At 39.1% G+C, this 26,075-nt stretch overlaps 1 protein-coding gene across 1 annotated transcript in view; it reads left to right on the plus strand.

Annotated features, from left to right (window-relative positions):
- The window catches only part of LOC109926856 (interleukin-23 receptor-like), a 129,061-nt gene extending 103,241 nt beyond the window's left edge, over window positions 1-25,820 (plus strand). The window contains exons 12-15 of the mRNA XM_048602077.1: window positions 9,339-9,470; window positions 18,145-18,244; window positions 21,184-21,274; window positions 24,548-25,820. Of these exons, the coding sequence (XP_048458034.1) occupies window positions 9,339-9,470; window positions 18,145-18,244; window positions 21,184-21,274; window positions 24,548-25,183 (959 nt within the window). The 3' untranslated portion in view covers window positions 25,184-25,820. The remainder of the gene's footprint in view (window positions 1-9,338; window positions 9,471-18,144; window positions 18,245-21,183; window positions 21,275-24,547) is intronic.
- Window positions 25,821-26,075: the final 255 nt, after the last annotated feature.

Genomic DNA, 26,075 nt, shown 5'->3' on the forward strand with positions numbered 1-26,075 from the left:
AGGAAGGGTCGCCGGACCCGAAACGTTAACTCTGTTTTCTCCTCCACAGATGCTGCCAGACCTGCTGAGATTTTCCAGCAACTTTGTTTTTGACCATGAGAGAATTTACAGCCAGTTCTGGGATTGAATGTGCTGCAGATTCTGTAAGCCCTAAGCCAGGTTGGAGTCTGACTTTTTTTGCAGTCCTTGACAGTGGCAACTGTATGTGAGAGATCTGCCAGTGCACCAAGCAATCCAGTGTGAATAGACATCAGCTTATGCTTGTATCCCACCACATTGAAGTCCTCTACAACAACTCACCTTCTTGAGAGCCAGCATACAATTTGTTTACTGCCTTGTCCTTGCTGGAGCCAGAAACTCACCATCTATTGAATCTATCTGTATACTACCCTCTAAAGTAGTATCAATATCTGAGTTGGTGTCGTGGCTGGAAACATCAGGGCTTTGTGTGCCTTTGCTTGTTTCCTTCTTGGTGCGACTACACTGGTTGACCAGGCAGTTGTTCTTCATTATCTGACATCAAGTACAGAAGGAAAAGTAGGTGTTAGAGAAGGAAGAATTTAGAGGAAAGGCAGACAATCAATGATTACAGCATATATACCTTGCACTTTGTGCTGGATGAGGGGCAAGTGGGATTTAAGTAGCTGCATGTCGTAGTACTATCAACCTGAATTTTCACAGTGACACCGACTGTAATTGTGTCAGATATTAATGTCCCCATCATTCACAGCACTGTCTTCTTCAAGATTCTCGGGTAATATACCCTGCCTGACCTGCATTGGTTCTCTGCTGCTGTCTTCTGTTAATGTGAACTATCTTGAAAGACAAAGGGAAGAGTCTCAGAGAGTATGTTGCAATGTATTTTAGTGATGTCTGTACCTGAAAGTATGTGATAACTAAGATGTTAGTGCAAGGCTTGCTGCATTGGATGGGTGAGGTGGAGCAACTGAATGTTAGGCACAAAAAAGTACTGATTGTTAAAGATTGCTTATGTGTGAGTGACACGATTGTGGTGTGTTGAGTGCTGTTTGGTTGTTGGATAAGAGGTGTTAGTTCATTCAGAGCCAGAGGTGCTCTGGCAACACACACATTTACACATGTTGTAGTCTGGATCTATGGATAATGATGGTAGAAATGTTGACTTTTCTATCCTATGGCTGACCAGAAATCTCTCCCACTCTTATGCAGATATTGGCATGTGCTGGATGGACTTGTAAGTTGATACTAAACCAGACATTATAAGTTCACTTTCTTTGTCTATCAAATCCTGGTGTAGGACTTGTTCATGGTGCCTCTGGATCAGAGGTAGGCATGCTACCCACTATGCACAAGAGATGGGTAGGAGATAGTATTTGCAGATGATTTCACTGACCTTGATCATTCATGTTACAACTTTGAGGACTTTCTAATGTTGCAATCAATTCCTCAGGATCACACTCCTTGAAGTGATCTTCACAGTTACCTTAAAGTGTTACAAATACATAGTTTATAATGTTATAATGTTTCGGGGCTGTGTCTTTAACTTCTGAGTAAAATGGAAGAATCAGGTCATGTGACCTTCTCTGAATTCTGCCTGACAACAGGCTTTGGTGGCTTGATAATTAAAGGTGAAAGCAAGACTCAGGTTGTTTTACTGGGAGAAGGTGCAAGATGTTCATATCTGCAGACAATGGTAACAGCATCTGAGTTGCGGATAAATTATTAATCTCACAAGCAGGTGTAAAGAATATCAACTTTTCTGGAAGGTTATACTTTACAATATTTACTTAATTTCAATGGAAAAGAACAGAGTTAGGGATCTGGAGAATAGCTAATTAGTATCTTTATTTGGATACAAGACCCATGTTATTAATACAACTTGGGTGATGGATTTTGAGAAGGAAGAGCCTACAAGTCATTGCAGTACTGGGTTATTGGGATTTTCTGAAATATTCCTGAAATCCTCAGAGCCAAAGGTTCTCATTCCATTCAGTGTTTGTAGGGCTTCCTAGCTCCCTGAACAAAAAAACAAAATCTTCCAAACTTACCTGGAGCTTTCAGAATGGTATTATTGAATGGAACTTATTAGATCAGGAGAAAAAACCTTGAGGAGGGTTAAAGTATTGTTATTAAGTTCTCAGAATTTTTCAGGGTTTCAAATTTCCTGTCCTTGATGTTTGGGAACCACATTCTCATTTATTAGCATATCATGAATATTTATTTACACCCCAGACCATTGAAATTACATTACCATGCAAAATTCGGTTAAATAAAAATGGCAAACCAGTTTGTTCACAAACATGACTTTATATGATATATACGTGGTGCGGTGGACTTCGTTCTCAAAACTCTGAATTGGCTCCATCAGAAACAAACGGATCTCTTTTGTAGATGCTTTACTTGACAAGTCTCAGCATGTGGAACAGCTCTTCAAGTGTATCAGGCACTGAACTACATAACACAATTTAAGTAATTAGTGTTAAGAGTGATGGCTAAGCAGGGAGCAGTTACACTGCTTCACTCGTACAGATCCCAAGGATTAGGCAAGTATCCCTGAATATGAAAGGTGGATTACATTATAAGGGACAACTAAGGAAAAGCGATACAACATAAAAGTAGGAGCAACAAAATAAATTCAGAGGTGCACAGGCTCAGAGGAAACAAAGGGAATGAAGTTTAAAGGATGCAACAATGGGGAGCAGAGTGGAATGAGGAGGGATTGGTGAGAGTGACATTGGGGCTACAGGTAGAATGTGGGAAGAGATTTGAATATTTAATACGGAGATAAAGATGGGCTCTGTACAACCTGCCTCAACAAGAGTGAGAGTACTTAGATGGAGCAGCCATCCCCTTCCTTCAGAGCAAATGAGTCTAATGGAGATGCTGATGTTGAGGATGCACAGAAAGCCAGCGCCATGAGGTTTCAAGGCAGACAGACCTACAATCACCTGATAGCAGCTACATTTGAAAATTCATGGCTTTGCATTCACAATTGAGGACATTCAGAAGTGACATTGATTTGGAAAGCAGAGATGCTTCAGTCAGTCAAGGGATGGTTCTTTTGGGTCGATTACATTTTCTGAAAGTCTGATCATCATGCACTTTACTTAATTTCACTCATTTTGAAACAATAAAGCCATGTTTCATTGGCTGGCCACAACATTGATGTGAAGATGGAGGTTTACACCAGCGTGGCACTAGGATACGACAAAACTGACTTTACAAAAGCTGAACATGTATGAATGAAATGTTAAATGTCTACGCTAGGCTGAGTCTCTCCTGAAACGCAACCACACAATTTAAATTTCCACTTTGTATAGATCATCATCCTTCCAGATGACAGCAGTGAATAAGAGCCTTATATCTCCACATAAAACTGCATCTGATGCTCATCGAAGTATTTGCATTGTTCATGGCCTCTCCATATTATCTGCAATGAATAGTCAGAACTTTTGAAAGATTGAATGAGAGCACAGATGTGTACAAAAGTGATAGATTTCAATTAACAGTAGTACATAAATTTCACAAATCCTTTCACAAGTGCTTCAAAATAATTCCAAAATCTTTTTCTACCTCTTGTTCTAACACAATGATCATATGCCACCTTGGCAGCTACAGCTGAGCTTTTAGAAGCCTGCTGACTGGATTGTCACCTTGCCCAGGTGATTTTGACTGGTGTCCTCTTGTAGTTCAAAGCCTAGAGGGCTCCAATCTATGGGGGTCTTCTGTGCAGTTGCAACCTCCTCAGCCTGAGCTGATGGAAGCATTGGTCCCAAAGGCAGAAGGGAGGGGGTGCAGCAGGCCACCACTGGAGTATCCAGAGATGATAATCCTGGGGTGTCAATTAATGACTTCATCCATGGCTCATGCGATGGGGTGGAGATCTGAGTGCCTATCTGGCAGATACTGATTGTTCAGCTGGATTGAGCTCCCTGCAGTGGCTGACACACATGACTGTATGCACTCGCATGCTGAAGCCACAAAATCAGACAAAATATATACAGATTCCTCTACCCGTCACTCCAGTTTCATCAGTTAATGGCGAAGTCTAGAGGTTCATCTGTACTGGGTCATCAAGGACCTGTTCTACGACAATCCTCCAAATGTCAGAGACCTTGACCACTCCTTCCTCTTGCTATGGGCCTGGTTTGATTCTGAGCCTACTTTTCTCGATAAATTGACACCCAAGGTGGAAGTCTGTTTGCTGTTATAGGGTAGGGTGAAGTGTCTTGATTTTTTTTATTCACTCATGGGATGTGGGCATCTCTGGCTAGGCCAGCAGTTATTGCCCAGAGGCAGTTAAGATTCAACCATATTGTTGTGGCAATGGAATCACATATAGGACAGACCAGGTAAGGATGACAGATTTCCTTCCCTAAAGGGCATTAGTGAACCAGATGAGTTTTTCCAACAATTGACAATGGTTTCATGGTCACATTAGACCCTAATTCTTTAGACCTTAATTTTTTTATTGAATTCATATTCCATCTGTTATGGGGGGATTTGAACCAGGAATGGTACATCTTTTGAGAGACCAGGTTGTTCCTTCTTAGAGGTTTGCTTGTTAGAGCTTAAAGAAATTAACCTGGGGTCTCAGACTCTCTTAAAAGTTCTCATCCTTCCTTGTCTGTATTGCAGAGCCCGTGGTAAAAATGAATTATTGTAGCAAAATGCCAGCTTTGCCTAAATTTTAATACAAGTGTTGCTCCATGATTGCTGGCTCTCATTGGCTGCTGGGGAATAGAACACAAGTTGGCTGGATGTATCCAATTTCCTCTCCAGCACAAGCTCACTTTCCATGCTCTCCAGCCTGCTCCTCAAAGATGATGAGGACCCAGAAATCAGGCATCTGCTGCCCAATCTCTCATACTTGGTGTGAAGTGATAGATATCTTTCTAATCAACATCTTCAGAGTTGCCATTAAACACCTCATGAGCAAGTGGGACTTGAACCTAGGTCTCGTGGTCCAGAGGTGGAAACTTTACCAATGCACCATAACAGCCCCCCGGACCTGTGATTGTCAATATGCGTTAATTGAAAAAATGTGGTATGGGGCAGTCAAATGTAATTGTGACTTAAAGACAGTTTAATGCAATCAAGGAACAGCTCAAGGAGCGTCATGCAAAATCATGTTATCTGTGTCTCTACCTGATACTTGTATAAGATTCCCATGGCCCATACCACATTCTGTGCTGTCCTTGTCTCTTTAGTGAGAAGCTGTACTGTATATATTAAACTAGTTGCAATAAGAAGTAAGGACAGCCTGCAGCTCCTTTTTCTTTTTGAAGTATGATCCCTGTCAGCATGGGAAAAGCTCCTAGTCCCCAAAACTGGCATTGTCAATTATGTTAGCTCCAAAATTAAGGTCATGTGACAGCAATAGTATCAAGGGAAGCATTGTGGCTCAGTGGTTAGCACTGCTGCCTCACAGCGCCAGGAGCCCAGGTTCAAAACCACTTTCGGCCGACTGCCTTTGTGGAGTTTGCACATTCTCCCTGTGTCTGTATGGGTTTCCTCTGGGAGCTCTGGTTTCTTCCCACAGTCCAAAGATGTGCAGGCTAGGTGGATTGGCCATGCTAAATTGCCTGTAGTGTTCAGGTATGTGTAGAATAGGTGGGTTGGCTCTGGGCGGGATGCTGCGAGAGTCGATGTGGACTTGTTGGGCCGAAGGGCCTGTTTCCACACAGTAGGGATTCTATGATCTTCTATGAAAACTTCTAATTTGGAAACAGTGCTGCCATTTTTTTTTGGTTGCAGTTTGTTCCTGAATTGCTTCTGGGAATCTGAGTGTAAGAGAATTTGATTCATTTCATGTGCAGTTTTCGTTGCTGGATCCCCATCAGCTACTGTCTGGTAAAATGGAATTTGTTGTCAGCTAAATAGGCAGGCATGGTCAGGGATTAGTTATTGTAAAAACGTTAGTACGCCTGACAAAACAGCACGCTTAGCACAGCAATGATGTAGTTGCCTGCTCAAATTATGGAGTGTGTTTAGAATCTGTGATATTCCTGACTTCTGATTCTCATATTTTCACCTAATCCAAACTGATACTTGACAATTTTTTTATCAACAAACTTGCCATTGTATTTATTAATAGAGAGACACATTGTATGGGAGACTTGCTGTGAGCATGTTTCAAACTAATTCAGAATATTTAGATGCATCTGCCAGTGGTTGATATCATACTGAAGACCAGGCTTAAAGGTTAACTACTCTCGTGGTCATAGCTTGCCCATGATTGGAACAGTTTGTTCTTCTACTAATACTGCAATTGATTGACTTACATACAACTTCGGAGAGGGTGCTAACAATGTTTATTTGAAAATTCTGGTGGATAACATTCCTTTCTAATCTTGGATACTGGAAATCTGAAATCAAAACGGAAGCAAGTTAGACACTCTGTTAGAGAGATAAACTATTAATCATAGAATATCATAGAATCCCTACAATGCAGAAGCAAGCCATTTGGCCCATCAAGTCTGCACCGACCTTCTGAAGACCATCCCACCCAGACCTACACCTCTGCCCCATCCTTGTAACCCTGCATTTCCATGACTAATCCACCTAACTTGTGCAATCCTGGACACTAAGGGCAATTTAGTATGGCCAATCCATCTAACCTACACCCAAAGTCATAGAGCTGTACAGCATGGAAACAGACCCTTCCGTCACCTTTGGACTGTGGGAGGAAACCGGAGCACCCGGAGAAAACCCACGCAGACACAGGGAGAATGTGCAAACTTGACATAGACAGTCAAACCCAGGTCCCTGGTTCTGTGAGGAAGCAGTGCTAACCACTGTGCCATGTGCTGCCAGAAATGGTATTGATACTTGAGGAAGGGATGGAAAGGATAGCAAAGATGTTCAGTAGTCAGGAACCCCACTTCATCCCGGATTTAACAGCGGGAGCCGAGTCCTATTTGTAGGATCTGTCTCCATCTGTGACTACTTTGAGGAAAGTAACCACTCCAAGCTAATTTACCAAATATAGAGTTGGAGGAAATATATAAGTGTGTATGGAAGACTGCCTAATGGACCAGAAACAAAGAACAGGACTAAGCAGGACGTTTTAAAGGCCGCAATTAGTGGAATATCACAAGGGTCAGTGCTGTGACCTTAGATATTTACTATCTATTAACTTTGAAGAGACAGGTGAAACAAAGCTAGGTGGCCGTGTAACCTGTGAGGAGAACAGAGACTGCAAAGAGAGACAATTAACTGAATGGCAACAATGCAGCAAACAAAATATAACGTAGTAAAGTGATTAGAATTGAAAAACAGATCTTTTAAAAAGTCATGAGTTTTAAGTCTTGTTGTTGAGACACTTGGATTTACTTATACAAGGAACATAGAAAGTTAGAGTGCGGGTACAGAAAGCAATAGGATGGCAAATGTCACAAGCTCTTATTGCAAGGTGATTGGAGTACAAGAATAAGGAAATCATGCTATAAGACCGTAATTGGTGTGCTTAACGCATTTTTGCACTCTCTCTAAAGAAGGAAATGCTTGTTCTAAAGGCGGTGCAACAAAGGTTCACTAGTTTGCTTCTAGAAGTGAAAGGTATTGTAATATTGCATGAATCTATGATCAGGCAAGCACATACCTTTAAGAGAGTTCAGTCATTACATCAGAGTTACATGCGGTATTCTTGTATCAATTCAGTATCACTGAGTGGGAAGTATTTTTTATAAAGGTAGAAGCTCACTGTACTTTGCAATCCATCACGAAAGCTAATTAATCACCTCAGTTTGAGCCCAGACTATACCAATGCCTGTAATTGTGTTAGAATGTATTTTATTTTCTATCTGTAAATAAATCTTCAGGTACTTGTTCTCAGAAATGACCCAGTGGCAGTATTCAATTACAAGAGTTGGCATAATAGTAAAACCCAAAGAACATGGGTTGCCCCACATTTAGGCACACATTTGTGCCTATACTCACTTGAGCTCAGAAGAATGAGATGACCTAATTAAAACGTCTATTATTTGAAGGGTTTTGACAAGGTAGACAGAGGTTGTTTCCTTTGACTGGAGAATCTACAATATGGGGCACAGCCGCAGTATAAGAAGTTGATCGTTCAGATCTGAGGAGAAGTTGTGAATCTTTGGAATTGCCTATCTCAAAGGGTTTGTAATTCTTCATTGTTGAGTATACTTAAGGCTCATTTCTCATTCCTGATTGCCTTAAGAAAGTGGTGGTGATCTTAAATTGTTGCAGTCCTTTTCACTGAATCCCTACATTGTGGAAGCAGACTATTCAGCCCATGGAGTCCACATTGACCTCCAAAGTGCATCCCACCCAGACCCACACCCTTATCCTATAACCGTGCATTCCCCATGGCTGATTACCCATGCAGACACAGGGAGAATGTGTAAACTCCACACAGGTAGTTGCCAAGGATGGAATCGAACCCGGGCCCCTGGCCCTGTGGGGCAACAGTGCTAATCACTGAGCCACCATGCTGCTTTCTGTACCTGCACTCTAACTTTCTACATTCTTTGTATGAGTATATCCAAGTTTCTCAACATCAAGATTTAAAACTTACGACTTTAAAAAAGATCTATTGATGTAGCTACATCCATAATGTTTTTAAAAAGGGAGTTCCAGGATTTTGACCCAATGACAGTGAAGGAACAGCAATTACTGCTCCAAGTTGGGATGGTGTATGACTTGGAGGGGAACTTGATGGTGGTGTTCCCAAGCATCTGTTGTCCTTGTCCCTCCAGGTGGTAAAGATTGTGGATTCGGAAGGTGCTGTCAAATGATCCGTTGTAAGTTACTGCACTACACCATGTACATACTTAGGAAATCAATGGTGTGGGCAGAGAGAATTAGAAGTTGGAGTTGAGGCAGAAGATCTGCCAAGACCTGATTGAATAGCACAGCAGGCTCATGACCACTACTTTTCTAAATGTTGTGTTAAAACAAGAAGTCACAGGTTCAAAAATTGTTGGAGTTAAATTTGAAATGTTTGAATTTTTAACTTCTACCTCACACAAGCATGTCCATTTTTGGATGTTATAATTAGATTTAATGTTTCAGGTCAAAGTGAAAAAGCTTTTAAACAAGAACAGAACCTGGAAAAGGGGAATTGGAAAAGAATGAATGAGATGTTTGTAATAGCTTGGAAGGCAGGAGTGATTACACAAGTGATGGTGCAAGGCAAAAGGAGGTGATGTGACAAGAACAGGTTTGTAATGAAAAAATAAGGAGGAAGAGTAAATGATTACAGAATTTAGTATTTCCTCAGTATTCAAAGTTTTGGCAGTTTTGATGGCATAGACATTATTAGAATTAATTGGAACAGAAATAAATATGGACCATATTGTTAATTAAGAATTTTTTTTGTACTTTGTTAGATAATGTCATAAATCCAACTGTGAGGACTTATTGGCTGACACTTGGTTTTGATGATGTTTACATCGTGTATATGACTGCCACAACAGCTGCAGGAGAAGGGGCCAAGGGAGCAGACTTGACCATCAGGCAAGGTAAGTAATGCATTGCAGGAACTTTTAATGTCAGAGTCAACATATGTGAGGGTGAGTGGGGAGAAATTTTTTTTATCATAACTGTAAGCTAGCTCTGACATGCCCTTTTTTAACTGAGGCGTGTTTGAGGAATTCAACTTGTGGGAAATTCTTGTGAGTTACTGGATCATTACATGGAGGGCCATAAGATGACAGGTATGTCATTCAGCAAGGCATTAAAATGTTGAAGATACAATTCGGGTATCTAGAGGGGAAGAGAAGCCTGTACAAGAAGGAAGATCAAAAATTGGCAATTTGAAGTTATTAGACCTTGAGATGTTGGATTTTAACCTGAGTCTACTGTTGCTTAATTGATGTAATGTATTCTCAGCACTGAAAAAATTTGTAAATGTCTTCGTGTTTTCCGAGAATGGACGTTCCTCCGGTTTGTTTTCTATGAGGTGTTGGCTTCAAGAGACTGAGAGAAACCGTCTTCAGGTTCTGTTATAAATCCATTTTCCTTCTCTCTGCTCTACCCAAACGCAGTTTGCCTGTAAACCTATTCACTTGTTTTTTTTTTCAAGCTGGATAACCTGCTGACAACTTTTAGCCAAATTTGTGAAACTTCTAGAAATGTGCAACTCAAACAAGAGATGTATATCTGACTTCTAATGGATTTTTATAACAATGTTAGTTTCAGTTCACACTGATTGTTGTTTGTTGATGGTATCATGAGTTTGGCTAAAACTGTTCAGCTATCTTAAGTAGTATTTCTCCTTTCAAAAAATTTAACGCCTGAAAGTTCACTGGTTTTTAAAATCAGATGATTGAAGACAAATTATTGATAGATGTTAAAATGGACTATCGTTTTCCTCCCCACCATCAGGAACAAATACAACAATATTTTTTGGTTTTGGTAAACATTCCATTACAAGATAACTATAAACGGACAATACAAAAATGGAATGACATCAGACATGCAATCTGCAGCACTCCCTTTGTCTTAAACTGGGTCCAAAACCTGCTTTGGGAACCTTTCTGGATTTAAACCTTTCACTGCTCAGTTTGAAAATCCATGTTCCAAATTTGAGCATTTTTGCAAGGTTGAATTCTAGGAGATCTGTCGGTGATTGTCTGACATTTGCGTCCTATAGGATATCTGCACTTGCATCCTACAGCCTATTCTCACTGAACTTTATATCAATCTAATTGGATCAGTTGAAACTTGGCATTGTTCCTTTATCTCCCAGTGGTAACACTGTTGAGACCTCACTCATATGCCCCTAGTGGTCTCCACTATGAGTGGCTGCTGTTCAGCATGCACCCTTCACTTCTCCGTTTTGTTTAAGGAATGACTTTTCTCCAAACTGTTCCACTTTCCCTGGAATATTACTACGATCAAGTGGATATTCAGCTTCTGCTACACTCCCCTGTGGCACTTCCACTAAATGAGGCCTCACCCTCTTTTCTCCTGGCCTGTCTGAGGACTACTTGGGTTCCCTTGGAAATTGATCATGGAGGTATCTGTGCTTGGGAAATCCAAGAATGAAAATAGAGGCAAGAGCTCCAAAGGTGTACCCTTTCAGAGCTCTCTTTGTAGGAAATCTTTATTTCACTTACACCGATCACAACCTGCAGATATCAAGGGCTGGTCTCAAGCCTCCTACAAGGTCTAACAACCCTCCCAATGTTCACCCTCATTCCTCCCAGATTGTCTTGTTGAGCCCTATCTTACCTCTTGATCTCTGGGTTGCCATCTTCCAGACCAAATCCTATTCTCTCCCAATTGCTAGGAAGCATTCCTCATGATCTGCAGTTTCCGACCATTGCTTTCTTGCAGCTTCCGACCATTGCTTTCTTGCCCGTCATTTGGCTGTTTGTCAATCTGACCAGCTGCCTTGCAGGAAATAGGCTAAGAAAATGATGATAAGCTCCTGCAGTTAATATTGATGGGACATCCATGTCTCTGGAATTTTCAATTTCCAGGTCTAAAAGAAAAGCTACCTCTGTTCCTTCCCATCCCCATTAATATCAGAGCCCCTTTATATCTGTAGTGGATCAGTCACTAGTGCAAGTTAACGTATCCCACAAAGATAAATGAGCTCAAACCTCCAAAACTTCATAGAGGTCTGAACCTTACTGCTGTGAAAACTGCATAACTCCAAGTGGGTTATATAGTATTGCATGCTGTTTGGACTCTGAAATGCCCCAATTACCTTTCAAATGCTGATGAACCAGATAGTGGCAAGTGCATCTACATTGTTTACCTAGGCGACCTCCTAGTGAACTGCAACATATGGGAAACACATTTAGAGCAACTAGAAACCATTTTCTGGAAAATACAGTCAGCTGACCTGGTGGTCAGTCTTGCTAGCAGTAGTGATGAATCTTGGACACCTGCTTTGGTCCAAAGTGGGTCAAGATTAAGTGTGGCCGAGTGTTGCAACGGTAGAAGCAGCAGTACAGTTTCTCATTCCTATAACAAAATAGGAAATTATGAAGTTCTTGGGAATGTACAAATTCTATCAGATGTTCATCCCAAACTTTATTACAGTAACTCATTGCTGACAGTCCTACTACAGGAAAAAACAAAAGTAGTTTGGACTCAGAAATACCAAACTGCTTTTGAAAAGCTGAAGGCACATTTTACTAGTGAGTCTATACTTCAGCTTCAAACTTTGAACAAACATGAAAGTAATCAGCAATGCAAGTGTCATCAGAGAAGGGTTGTTCTCCCTCAGGAAGACAAATCCAGATCAAAGACATCAACTGGATATTTCTCCAAAAACTAAACAAACATCAAAAATGGTACTGCACAGTAGAGAAGGAAACCCTCAATTCATTATTGGCTGTCAAACACTTTGAGACATATGACTGGAATGGGTACAAGGAAAACAGTCTGTATTGACCACAACCCATTAACTTTTGTGGAAAAGTAAAAGACCAAGAATGTTAGGTTATTCTGTTGGAACTTGTTTCTTAATGACACAAAATCACCCCCATTGCCAGGAAATCAAATGTACTTGTAGACCCTCTGCAGAACATTTAGAAACCCAGTTGGAATTGAAAATGACATTAACCAAGGCTAAGAGAATGAATGTACTGTGAGAGTGTCTGCTATATATATTCAACTCTTGTTCACTCTTTATAGTAAAATGGGAATGAATCTTGCATCATTTGACTTGGAAAAGGTAAAGTGTTGCAACCACAGATCATAATCATAAAGTACTGGGGACATTTTCAACTTGCAGTTTCAAAATGTAATTTCTAAAAAGGCTGATATAGCCAAAAATGGATGTGGATGTAAATTAAATGTTTCTCTGAAGAGAGGGAGATAGACTGATAGGATATAACACCAAAAGTGTCAAAGAAATTTTAAACAGACTGGACTATCATTGTTTGTGACTATAAAGGTAATAAGTGGCTGATGACACCCTACTCAACAGCAAGCCATCCCCTGTGAATTATATCTCAAACTGCAGCTACATTGTGTTTTCCCTTTTGAAGAATACACAAGAATAGGTATTGAAAAGTAAATTTCAACTCTGCTTGAGTGGACTAGCGGCACTAAGCATTCTTATGTGTGCCAATCTGAGTTTCAATGTTAGTGTGCTATTGACAGTCACAGTTGAAGAAATATCCCCTAGTTACCTTGCAGGTGAAAGTCTTCCCAATTTTGATTGCTGCAAACCAGTTAAAATAGAAACACGACAACAAAGGACTCTCACCCTCAAGGCTGGAATTCAGTATTATCAGGCATCAGAACTACAGCTTCAACCAATCTGCAAAACTAAGGATCATGCAGCTGACTGTTCATCTACCAATGTCAACAAGACCAATATCCTCCATTGGACCACAATGTCCAACTATCTGTTTTTCACAAACAATTAAAACACTATTCATGTATCTCAAAATATTATCTTTTTGGACTCACATCTTATTTTTAATCTGTGTATATGTGTGTTAGGTAACTAATTCTTCTCTCATTTAATAATTAACAAAGTCACTCATTTTATTAATTCAAGAAAGGCTGGTTAACTTGGATTCTTTTAAAATAAAAGTCCATTTGCATCTTGGAGACAGATGTCCCTCGAGGAATGTATCATTTTAAATTAAACTTGTTGCAACCAAGTGAGGTTGTGGGCAAATAAAGAAGAGGAGCCAGTTCATCTCTCCTCAACTGGGAACTTAAAAGTTTGGGGTATCCTGTCAGGAACCGTAATGAATTGTGGAACATCAGCCAGGGTCTGGTCGAAATAGGGAAAAGGGTTGCTTGGGAAAGGAATTCAGAAATCTGTAGCAGCCCAGGCTAACAACACTGGAAACACTGAAAAAAGCTAGCTGGCCAATAGGAGATGCTGAATCCCCTTTCAGCAGAACAAGGTAGGCAAAGATTGTCATAACAGTCACACCGGTCTGTGTGACAGTATGTGGGCAGTGAAATTTTGAATGGTTTGGAATGGAGTGTAGGAGGTCAGCAAGGGAGACATTAGAGATGTAAAGTCTGGGAGTGACTGAGATGTGAAAAGGGTTTATCCTGACCATGGAGGAAATGTAGTGACGCAGGGAAGCAATTTTCAAATTTGCTTTTGGACAAGCTTGGACAGGTCATGTTTATTCCCATTTCTAGTTTCTCTAAAATAGTGGTGGACTCTTATCCTATAACCATTACAATCCTTGTTGTATGTCCAAGTCAGGATGGTGTATGATTTTCAGAGAAAATTGGAGGTGATGGTGTTCCCCTAACAGTACTGTTCTTGTGCTTCTCAGTGGTGGAATTTACAGATCTGAGAGGTGATAAAGTAGGCTCGATAAGCTGTTGTTTTATTTCCTGTGGATAGTAGACAGTACAATTATAATCCATCATTCATCAGCTTAATAAGGCAGGGATCTATAAGGCAGACAGACACCATTCAAAAATAAACAATTATTGTTTTTTGAAATTCTAAGGATTACCCATCTGAGGGAGTGCCCTTTGTTATTAAAAGTAGCAAACATTACCTTGCTTCTGGCATCCAGACCTTGTAATCATGTCTGGTTAAGATTTCAACAAATTCATGCGTCAAATTGTTTGAATAGAAATTGAACTGTGTATTGACAAATATGTTAATGGGCAATAGATACAGTTATAAAGTCATTGAGCTGTACAGCATGGAAACAGACTCTTTGGTCCAACTCGTCCATGCCCACCAGATATCCTAAATTTAATCTAGTCCCATTTGCCAGCATTTGGCCCATATCCCACTAAATCCTTCCTATTCATATACCCATCCTCCGCTGGCAACTCCACCACTTCCTCATGTACCATTCTCTGTGTGAAACAGTTGCCCTTTAGGTCCCTTTTAAATCTTTCCCCTCTCTCCTTAAACCTATGCCCTCTAGTTTTGGATTCCACTATCCTGGGAAAAAGACTTTGGTGTTTTAATGATAAATGCCTGCATAGCATTGTATACACTTTGATAGAAAATGTATATTATAAAATGAAAAATGTGAAAAATGGTTTTAAAATGTTGATTTAATCATAACTTACTAACTGTGCAAAATTGAGGTCCATGGCTAAAAATTTTCATATATGGGAAACTAATTGTTTTAAAGTGTTTTAAATAGAACATAGCTCTATATGGGTGTATCATCTTTTATCTTAGAATGATACCTGCCTGTATCAGCTCAGAGAAGTGTAGGCTCAGGTAAATTGTAGCAGTGCTTTTGATTTGACCTGGCACGTTTCAGCTCCAATCACTGTATGCTCAATGGTCCTTATTTCCCAGAACTGAGTTTAGCTGTTTTGCTGTATATCTTTTACAATAGTTGAATTTAATTTTTGTGCATGTGGTCTTACCACTGTTGGATGAAGTCCTCCAAAGTCAGCCAGTTAATAAACTCAGTCTTGACATATTAGTGATGCTTGAGTTTTTACATCCAGTTTTTATATTTATACGTTTATCCACTGCCAAATAGTTCTGACCTGAAAATACTGCCACGTGGAGCCGCACAAACTTGTCAGCGTATTGCATTTACTCTATTCTCATCTTACCTTTATTTTTCAAAACTTCTATGTGTGCTATAGCTGGATGAACAAAACAAATTGTCATTTGTTCAAACTAGATTGCTGATTATTGATTACTTTTTTTCATCACTTACTGCTGATCCTGAAGAGAGTAATATGATCAAAATTATAATTTGTTGTGAATAAGACATAACTGATGGTTTTCCATATTTATTGGATAAATGGAATCGATGTGTTGCTCTCCATGTGGCCATTGTCTACTAATGGCTTTTGACATACTGATAACTGCTTCATTTTAATAGTAAAGCTTATATAGGCATTGCTTCTCTTTTGAGTGCAGATAGGAGTTACCAGTCTTTTGATAATGTAACTATTGAAAGAAAACATACATTAATTGATAGAAAAAAACACCCAATACATTAGGATTGCTTAAATAAACCCTTTGTCAATAAAGACTTTACTCAAGTGATTAATATCTTATGCCACAAATATTGCCATTCAAGAAAGAATTGGAACTGTCCATCAATGGGTACCACATTGTGAAAATGATAGTTTGCTGACATACCTGAGTTGTGGGGGTTCCTGCAGATGGGTCCAATGAAGCTGCAATACATTCTTAACAACTTGGCCTGTCTTTGTTGTCCCTACTCTTTTGTCAAGAATTAAAGTAAGAAGGGAATTACAAATGTGCTCTGTCTGCAAAGAAGTGGTATTAGGAGGTGGGGGTTGGTAACTGTCAAACATTCAGCAGTTGGCAGAAAGGCCTATGGCATTAGCAGGTGGCAACAGCAAATTTTGAAAAAAGACAAGATGTTATAATTGAAAAACAATTTTTACAACATCTACGTTATGTTAGAAGTCCCACCAAACAGCAGTAAGTCTGCTGGAAACTAGCACTGAATTCAAATCTTAAAAATAAAACGTTAAAACAGAAAACATTCCTCCTGCTCGCATTCCCTCACTATTCATATTCCGTCCATGCCAACATGTTCCTATACGTACCAATGGCCTCTCATATCCCTGTGTCAATCTACCCATTTTCCATGGCCCCTGCTATATTCTGTTCCAATCTACTTGTCCCCATGATCTCTTATCAATCATCCTCATGGCCCCTTAAAGCCATGATGCCACTCATATCCTCTACCAACCTCCTTCCCTTTTGATGCCAACTCACCTTATGAGCATTAATGAGGAGACATCGTGACTGAAAAGAAAGTTACCAGTCTTTTGTTGATGTAACTATTGAAAAAAATCGCACATTAGTTATACAAAAAAGCACCCAATGTATTCGGATTGCTTAAATAAATCCTTTGTCAACAAACAGTTTACTCAAGTTATTAATATCGTATGTCACAAACATTGCCATTCAAGAAACTGTTGGAACTGGCTATCAATAAGTACCACATTGTGAAAGTGACAGTTTAGGAAATCAGTCATGCAGCACAAATATTATAATGGTTTTATATGACCACATTGAAATAGAACCATAGGATCATAGAAATGATGCAGCACAAAAATGGGCCATTTAGCCCATGCCAACCCAAAGACACCCAGGTTCCCTTTCTAATCCCATCTCTCTGCATCTTACAGCATTTAAGGTACAGATCCAGGTACTTTCTTAAAAAGTTTAGGCTCTTTGTCTCCAGCTCCAACTCAAGCAGCGAATTCTCGACATCCACCATCCTCTGCATAAAAAACGGTTTTCCTCATGTCTTCGGTAAACCTTCTGCCACTCAGCTTGAATCTATGACCCCTGGTTTTTGAACTCTCTGACCAGGGAAACAGATTCCTCCTGTCCACTCTATCTCTATCCCTCACAATTTTGTATACCTCAATCATGTCACCCCTCAGCCTTCTCTGTTCCAAGGAAAACAACCCAACCTCACCAGTCTCTCCTCGTAGTTACAATCCTCCAGCCCTGGCAACATTCTAGCAAATCTTCTCTGCATTGTCTCCAGGGCAATTATGTCATTCCTGTAATGTGGTGACCAAACTGCACAAAATACTCCAGTTGTGGCCTCACCAGTGTCATACAGTTTCATCATTATATCCCTACTTTTGTTTTCTATGCCTCTACTAATGAAGGAGAATATTCCATATGCCTTATTTACAACTCTGTCTACCTGTACTGCTACCTTTAAGGACCTGTGCACTTGCACACCAAGAGCTCTCATTACATATACCCCTCTCATTACATTCCTTTTAACAGTTTGGCCTCCCTAATGCGTTACTTCACACTTATCAGAGGTGAACTCCATCTGCTACTTTCCTGCCCACTTCACCAACCCATCAATATCATTTTGGAGTTTGCAGCTATCCCGTACATTATCCAAAACATGAGAGGTTTTGTGTCGTTTTCAAGTTTCCCAGTTGTGCCCTCCATGTTCAAGTCCAAATCATTAATATACAAAACAAATAGCAGGGATCCCAACACTGAGCTAAAATATTGACTCTCTCATGTCCCCATGACCTCTTATCAATCATCCTAATGTCCCCTTAAAGCCATGATGCCACTCATATCCCCTTCCAACCTCCACATTATTTTCTTCGCTGCCTTTTTAGTTGCCAACTTGCGACAGTTGTTTGCTTTTATTCTACTTAATTGCATTTTTTAAATATATTAATATTTATGAAAAATGATAATTATTCTTTATTTTAAATTGATTTCTTCATTGTTGGAAATTTTAGACCATTACAGCATTGCTCTTCCACTGCAGCTAAGTGTGGCAATAACCGTTCCATCGGCTTTTCTTTTAACTCTGGCATTTGCAAAATCAGTCAGACAAAGGTAAGTTACTTGTTTTGATCAAACAGAATATTTAAATTGCACAAAGTATTAAAAGAAAATTGTTTCTGTTTAGAAAATGTTTCCTTCTAATTCAATTAAAATTAAGCCATATGTACCAAGTCTAACAGCACAATTCTCAGTTCAGGGTTGAGTTAGTTGATCTCAGTTGGGGTGGTGATACCACTGTTCCATTTAGCCACAAATCCAACATCCTACCTAAAAACTCAAAATCATACACCTACTCTGCAAAATTGCTCTCTTCCATCCATAACCTGTTCCTACTGCCACTGAAATGTGAGATGGAATGGGGGACTTTAACCTGAGTAATCAGCATGAAACTAATGGGATTGGATTGACTGGCTGTTTTATATGCTGTTTGATTTAAATTTTCATTGGTTGTACTCCAATTCCAAATATTTCCCTTTTGGTGGAAAAATTTAAAGTTCCCTTCTCTCTTTGCCTATAAAATCAAATGCCCCATACCTTATTTGCAATTCTTTTAAGTTCCATCTGAGTGACTTCAGAAACAATGGCCTCCTCTGTGATTGTCCTCAGTAAAATGGCTAACAGTTAATACCCAGGTTTGTCAATAAGAATGTCAACTGAGGCAAGGAATCAAGAGTACAGTCCACACTCATAGAACTTCAGTCATCAAGGGTTCACACATTAGAGGATAAAAAAGGGTGGAAATGAAGGGAGAGAAAAATTCATTTTAAATATTATTTAATTCAGCAAACATATCTCACAGGAATAGTAGGAACTGCAGATGCTGGAGAATCCGAGACAACAAGGTGCAGGGCTGGATGAACACAGCAGGCTATGATGCTGCTTGGCCTGCTGTGTTCATCCAGCCCTATATCTCACAGGAATCTCCTTTTGCAGACTTTTCCATTGCTTACCAGAAGCTCCATTAACAGTAGACCAACAAATAATATTTGAAACAATTCAGAGATGAATTATTAGTAATGAGAGCATATTGAACTGTCTGCACTTTTAATATTGTAACTGAAAATAAGTTGAAAATAAACTTAACTGTTAAAGATAGAAAGTTTCCCTCAGAAAAAGTCAGCATGTGCACTGTTGCCTATGGTTACAACATTAACAAATTAAGTTAGTGGATGATTATTCCATATACCTGTATGTAGCTCTGGCTACAAACACATTACTGTATTTTTCCAAAAAAAAAGATAAATTATTAAAACACAGAACAATAAAATATGCCATTTTAAATGTTTTTATTTGCATATTGTGGCTTCCCTTATTGGTAAGGATAAAGCATTTCTGAGAACAGGAAATTCAACAAGAGTTACCAGATTTTGTAAAATCCTTTTGCATGAAGGTGAGAGATGTTAATAGAAATGGAAACTTGTCCTATATCAGCCACACCATGATTACATCAAGCACTCACAGATGCCTGTATACAGAGAAACGGCCTGTTACTCAGAGCCTCTGAATTTCCATAGTGTACCTTTTGTGACCGTTACATTGACCAGGTTCATTCTCATATCATGGGTAACATTTTAGACCACCAATGGGAGGACCAAATGGAGTGTCTGAGCCTGCACTTGACAGAAGCGAAATTGAGATTTTTTTTGGAGACATCTCTCAATGAGGACATTGGTATGTTCCTCATACTGCATACCAATTCACAGGGCTGGCAACTCTAGGTCCTCAGCAGCCTTACTGTGAGAGCTGTGCATTGGTGGAACAGGTAGGAAAATAAAAGGTGCTGTCTGTGAAATCATTCCATGAGGGCCCATATCCCTTCACCAAGTAACCCTTTATTTACATGTGCATAGTACATGATACTGACCTAGCTAGCAGTGAGCCGGATCCTAGATTGACCAGAACTTCTGAAACTCCTGTTTATATCTGTCAACCAGGGCTCCTGATTGGGGCTGTTAACCTGGACCAATCAGGGAACTCATATTCTATGAGATTAACATGGCTGACATCATTCCAACCACTACAGTCAGAGCTGTTAGATAAATCAAATCACTGTTCAAGACAGGAGAAAGCAGCAAAGCTCTACGACTGGAGTAGAAATTCCTCCACTTGAATCAGTACAGAGAAAGGGGGAGGGGTTGCCAAGGTGACATTTGATGCCAATAGACTTCTCTTTGGGGATGGAGTTGTTTGCTGGCTCCAGTTTTCTACAGCCTGTTACTGAGAAGCAGCCTCCATTAAACTGGCAACCACTGAATATGGCAGGGATCGGGTCTGCCACAAGCATGCTGTCAAGTTCTCTACATCACCTCCAGCTTTGGCCTTAATGACATTTATTACATTTCAATTTTCATTCCTGCCCATCCATCAACACTTACCCAACAGCAGGAATGCATCAGGGAGACATCTTAATGCGGAGTCCCATTATTTTCCCATCCTTCCCACCTCCAAACCCTCTAGCTTGTTGCCAGGAAAATTCTGCCCGCATGTCTGATCAAGACTGCCAATTAGTTGTAGGAACATGTTTGATGGTTATTTTCTGCATCATGCAAGATTATAGAGAACTGACAAAGAAGCTTTTCAACTCATCAGTATGATTCTAGAGAGAACAGGTCCATGACCATATCCCAGCATGCATCAGTACATTGTGCGTGAGGAGACAAAATCTGGAAATATATAAAGATTCTCCAGTTATTGCATGTGACAATCTGATGCTGGTTAGATGAGCAATGTTTGTTTAGGTGAAGGTCAATTACAATTCAATTTTTTTTCTTGTTGTACATGGACAATCACCAATTAAATTTATAAAAGATGTTTGAGGTTTCAGGTAGAAAATTGGATTCATGAATGAGTGGGATAAGATGAATAGATGCTTTTTATTATTCATATCAGACCACAATTTAGGATCAGTTAATGACTACTGATACAAAGTGCAATTCAAAGTTATTTTCTTATTAATTGTTCTATGTGAATTATTTACTTTTTTGTTTTAGAATTAAATCAATGTGCAAGATATTTTTACCTGGCTGGGCTCAGGAAAAATTCCCCAATGTGGAAAACAGCAATGTGGTGAAAGGGCTACAGGTAAAATATCAAGGGGCTAAATTTCCTCTTTTCATTATTTTAAAATGGAAGCTTTCTGACCAATTTTATACAAATAGCCAGTGTACTCCTAGAGAAATTAAACTGTCAGCAATGAAATATATTACAAAATACTGCTTGACGTGGAATTTCTTTGTTGTTTCTAGCATTGTTTCTGTATACAATCAGGATAAGGCTAGATGTTTTTTCACAGAAAGCTCCACTGCAAAATCAATCTTCATGTTTTATGACAAGTGGCCCAAGAAGAATCGAATTATAATGAGGAAACACTTCACAACTCTTTTGGTTTCATTCACAAAGCACTTACATTAGATTGAGAACTATTAGGTAAAGCTGTTGCCTGGAACATCTGAGAGAGGTGCATTCCAGGTAGCCACTGAAGACAGTGAAAATATAGATGTGCACTCATCAGGTGGCTGACCTACAATGACAGCAGATCTGAAAAAGTTAACACCTTTGTTATCACTGAAAGATAGCAGCAAAAGAGAGTCATCCAGTCCGGGGGCAAGAAATGTCACCCACATTGCTTTGCAAACTTGTATGACAAACCCCCTCAATTGCTTCACTTCCTGTTTTAGTGATGTTGAGGGATAAATATTGACCAGAAGACTTGCCAGAACTCCAATGCCCCTTTTTGAAATAGTGTCATGAGTTGTCTATTAATGTTTAATCTAAAATGTAGCATCTCCAACGTTGCAGTATTCAGTACTGCCCGGAATATTGGCCCTGATCTTGCACTCAAGCCTCAGTGTGACACTAGAATACAGAACCTTGTGAGCAAAAAGAGGAAATAGTAAGCTGCCAACTTTTATTTAGGAGAAAATGAAGCTTGGTATTTCTTAATCAGCAATTGCAAGTTGCAAATTTTTGTTTTGCATTGTATTTATTTGTTATTTATTTGTTTTTATTAAACATTCTCTCTGTGTCATCTTGCTTCACTCTTCAGTCTAACACTCTCTTCTCACAGTGCCTTCCTATTCAACTACAGAAGGTGCAAATCCCTGCCTTGTTACCTTCTTCTAGCTCAGCATCCAAGGTCTCAAACACTCCTCCTAGCTGAAGCAGCAATTTACTTGTGCTTATTTCAATTTTGTATGTATATTATGTTTGTTTCACATAATGAGATCTCCCTTACATTTAGAACACTCAGCTCCCATTATTTGACTACTTTGGAATGTCCTTCTGGTCACTTGACATTTTTATTGTCTGTTGTGTCTCGTGGCATTTATGCAATAGAACTTTAAGAGAGACATGCTCATGATATCATCACCATGCCATGAAGGTCTCAATCTCTATTTTACTAGGGCCACGTACAGCATGATATCCTGATGGTATTGTGCCACAGTTTGTAACCAAATTGCTCAGTTCTAGCCCCCAGACACAGTAATGCCCATGATTGTAATGTATGTAGGTAGCAGGTGCTATAATTCACATCTATTGAGTCTTTCAGTTCTACATGACTCGTGTCTAGTTCTTGTGTCTACGTGAGCTATCACAAGTATCCCTTCATCTAGTACAAACGTACTTAAGGTAAAAGCCTTCAATATAAGATTGGGAGGGCAAAACAGATCAGGGTAAATGGCGGTGGACGTTGATTGGTACTAATTAGAGTTGGGCCCACCAACCCCAGAAAGAGTTCAGAGGCAGCCAGAGTTTTACTGTGTGGCCTGAACCAAAGTGGTTCAAGCTCTTTCTAACCACTTGGTGTTGGTAAAAAAACAAATCAGTATGATAATGATAGGTTGTGGAAGCAGTCAGGTACTGCTAACACAGTGATAGCTCTCAAGCTTATATCGACAAACTGCTAGATAAATTGTGAGCACTGATTTTTCTCAACCTAAGGCTGGCTGTTTTTCAGAATTTAAAGGGCACTATATTTAAATGACTTGACAGCTTAACAGTTCCAAAAAACCTTATCTAAGTTTTGTGCACATTCATCCCTGATCTTAACAATCCCAAAGTACACTATTTCTCTAAATAACTCCAGCAGGTTTAGACCTTTCCTTCAAATGTCCAAAGCCCATGAGTTGAATTTCAGAGAGCTGACTGATGAAAATTACTTTGATTTGAAGGTCCTTTAAAAATGCAGCTCCCTCTAAATGGAATGGGTGTATGACATATCTTCCCTGCCTCCCCCATGGCACCAGTGAAAATGGAGAGGTGGACAGGGTGCAGGTTTGAGGGTGGGACTTCTGGAATAGAAGTCCTAAACCATTTTGGCTAAGGAGTACGGTACAGTTCTTATGGTTTCATAGAAAATTCAGCTCTTAATGATTTGTTTAACTGTATACTGAGATCCCTTTTCTTCTCCACTTTAAACTTTTAGTCTCTAAGTAAATTTGACGATATTTATGTATTATGAAAATACCGCACACATATATATTGAAATTCATTTGCCAATTTTATGCTCATTTCACAAATGCATAAATGTCTTTTTTTAAATTTGTTGCAGTCCTCTCACCACTCAATTTGGTGTCTCTTGAAATTTAGAAATTATGTTTCTGATTCCAAAGTCTAAATCATTAATATAAATAGTTTAGAACAACACTTTCACCATTGATTCTTCTGGGGCTTTACTTCCCAAATTCCACTGGGAATAGCAACCCTTTACTCTGCTCACTTTTGTCTGTCTTGCAGTCAGTAAGTTATCCATTCTGCTATTCATCCTTGACTGCATTTGCTCTGACCTTACTCATTAATCTACTCTTTATTCCATCAAAGGTCTTTTGGAAATCGAGATATATTGTATCTACTATATTATCTTTGTCTATTCTGTTACATCTTTGAATAATTAAATGAATCAAGCATGAATTCAATCAAGTAAGACCTTTCCTTTTGAAATCCAAGCTGACTATTCATTATGATAGAGTTCTGAGGAAGAGTCACTGGATCCAAAATGTTAACTCTGATTTCTCTCCACAGATGCTGCCAAACCTGCTGAGCTTTTCCATCTCACCTCTAGAGATTTTGATTCTAGCTAGCATGTTACAGATTCCAACTGAATAAAAGTAAAAAAATAAAAATGCTGAGAGTAGCAACCTTCAGCAGGCTTCCTGTTATAAAACTTTTGATTTTGCTTAAAAGTGAAACGAAAATGAAACTATTCAATTCATGAGTGGAAAGTTGTTGTCAGGTATTCACTAAATGAAGCAAATCTACATTTAAGCTATAAGAGGGTGTTTTTCTATATCTTATTCAGCAAACCTTTTGAAAGATCATGATATTAATCTAATGTTTCATTTATTTCCATTAAAGAGAAAAGATGAAGTTCCCTTTCTACATACTGCAGCACTGTTGGTATATAATGATCCACCAATAACAGAAGTAGAAGAAACTTTGCTCCCAAGAACCAACAAAAGCTTCATCCAAACTGTGCATAGAAACTCTAAACAACAAATAGAAAAAGCAACTTTTGAGAACCCAATTGCAGATATTTCAGAAGCTCATAATTCTGGTCTGTCTCAACCAAATGAAGACACAGAAATTATGGGCTACAAGCCTCAAGCATCCAGCAGATGCCAATTGGTAGTTTTATCACCTAATGATGATGAATCAATTCCAAACACTGGAAATAATCTAGTTAAAGTATACAAAGAGCTCAGCACTCCAGGTTTTGACAGGTTTCCAGATATTTCCACTATCGATGGAATTCTAGATTTAAACACAGATTTGGCATCCAACCATAATGGAAAACAAGATGATCAAAATTACATCCTTAAGAAGGAAGAGGATCAGTTCCCAGTCAATGAGCATCACAGAACATATATAACAGAGGGACTACTTCAAGAGCAAACTCTACTACCAGATGAATTTGTTGATTGTTTACTGCACCTAGAAGATGATTCCACACATATCAAATCTTATTTCCCTCAGATCGTGGCCAGTCAGTGACATTACTTTAGCTGACACAAAATTTGTTTCTTGTTGTTCAAGTCTTCAGAAGTTGTATTTTCCATAAGTTTGTGTGATTCACTCAGGCTGTGCTCACAGAAGTAGAGAACTTGAATATAAAACATCAAAAAGAGTATAAGTTGCAAACTGGAATTCATATTTTCCTTACAGAATCAATATGTGGAATGGGCTGCTAACAAAATCAATTAATGTGTTGTTAATCCTAAAAAGAGTAAATGTCTGGTACAGACCAGGATTTAAGGATTTAAGGAAAGAAATAGGTGGTCAAGATCCCCAGAAAAGTGATACTTTGCTTCTGAGCCCATGACTGAGTTAACTGCGAATGCCACCAGTTAAATATTGTTGGTTGTATAGTTGGATTAGGATCCCTGAATTTAGACATTAACATAACTGGTCTCAAAACAGGGTAAAGTATGTATTTAAATCCAATCACGCCTCTGAATCTAACATTGCAATGCCAAAGTCAAGATTGTTAATTTGAAGATTATCAGCCAATTATATTATTTAATGCTACAGTTGGTAGAGTCCAGAAAGCCATTTGGTATGAGATAGAACTCAAGCTAAACTTCACTTAGCTTTATATTTATTTAGAGTTTCATATGACAAGCATAAACGTCCTCACCTCATAACCACTACTTTGTAGGGCTTTAATGGAATCACGAGTTAAATACCCACTTCCAAATAATTAAACATAAATAATACATTATCACAACTAGAAATATTGATATCAGGAAAATTGTGCTTTTTCACACCAAACCACTGCATCTACGCTCCCAATCTGCCATCTTTAGAGATGCCAAGTTGAGGATAAATATCATTACGGTAATAGTTCGAAAATATATGAATGATTCTTCCTCCTTTATCAAAAGTT

This window comes from Rhincodon typus, chromosome 10, assembly GCF_021869965.1.
Source record: "Rhincodon typus isolate 14 chromosome 10, sRhiTyp1.1, whole genome shotgun sequence".
Classification (NCBI taxonomy): Eukaryota; Metazoa; Chordata; class Chondrichthyes; order Orectolobiformes; family Rhincodontidae; genus Rhincodon; species Rhincodon typus.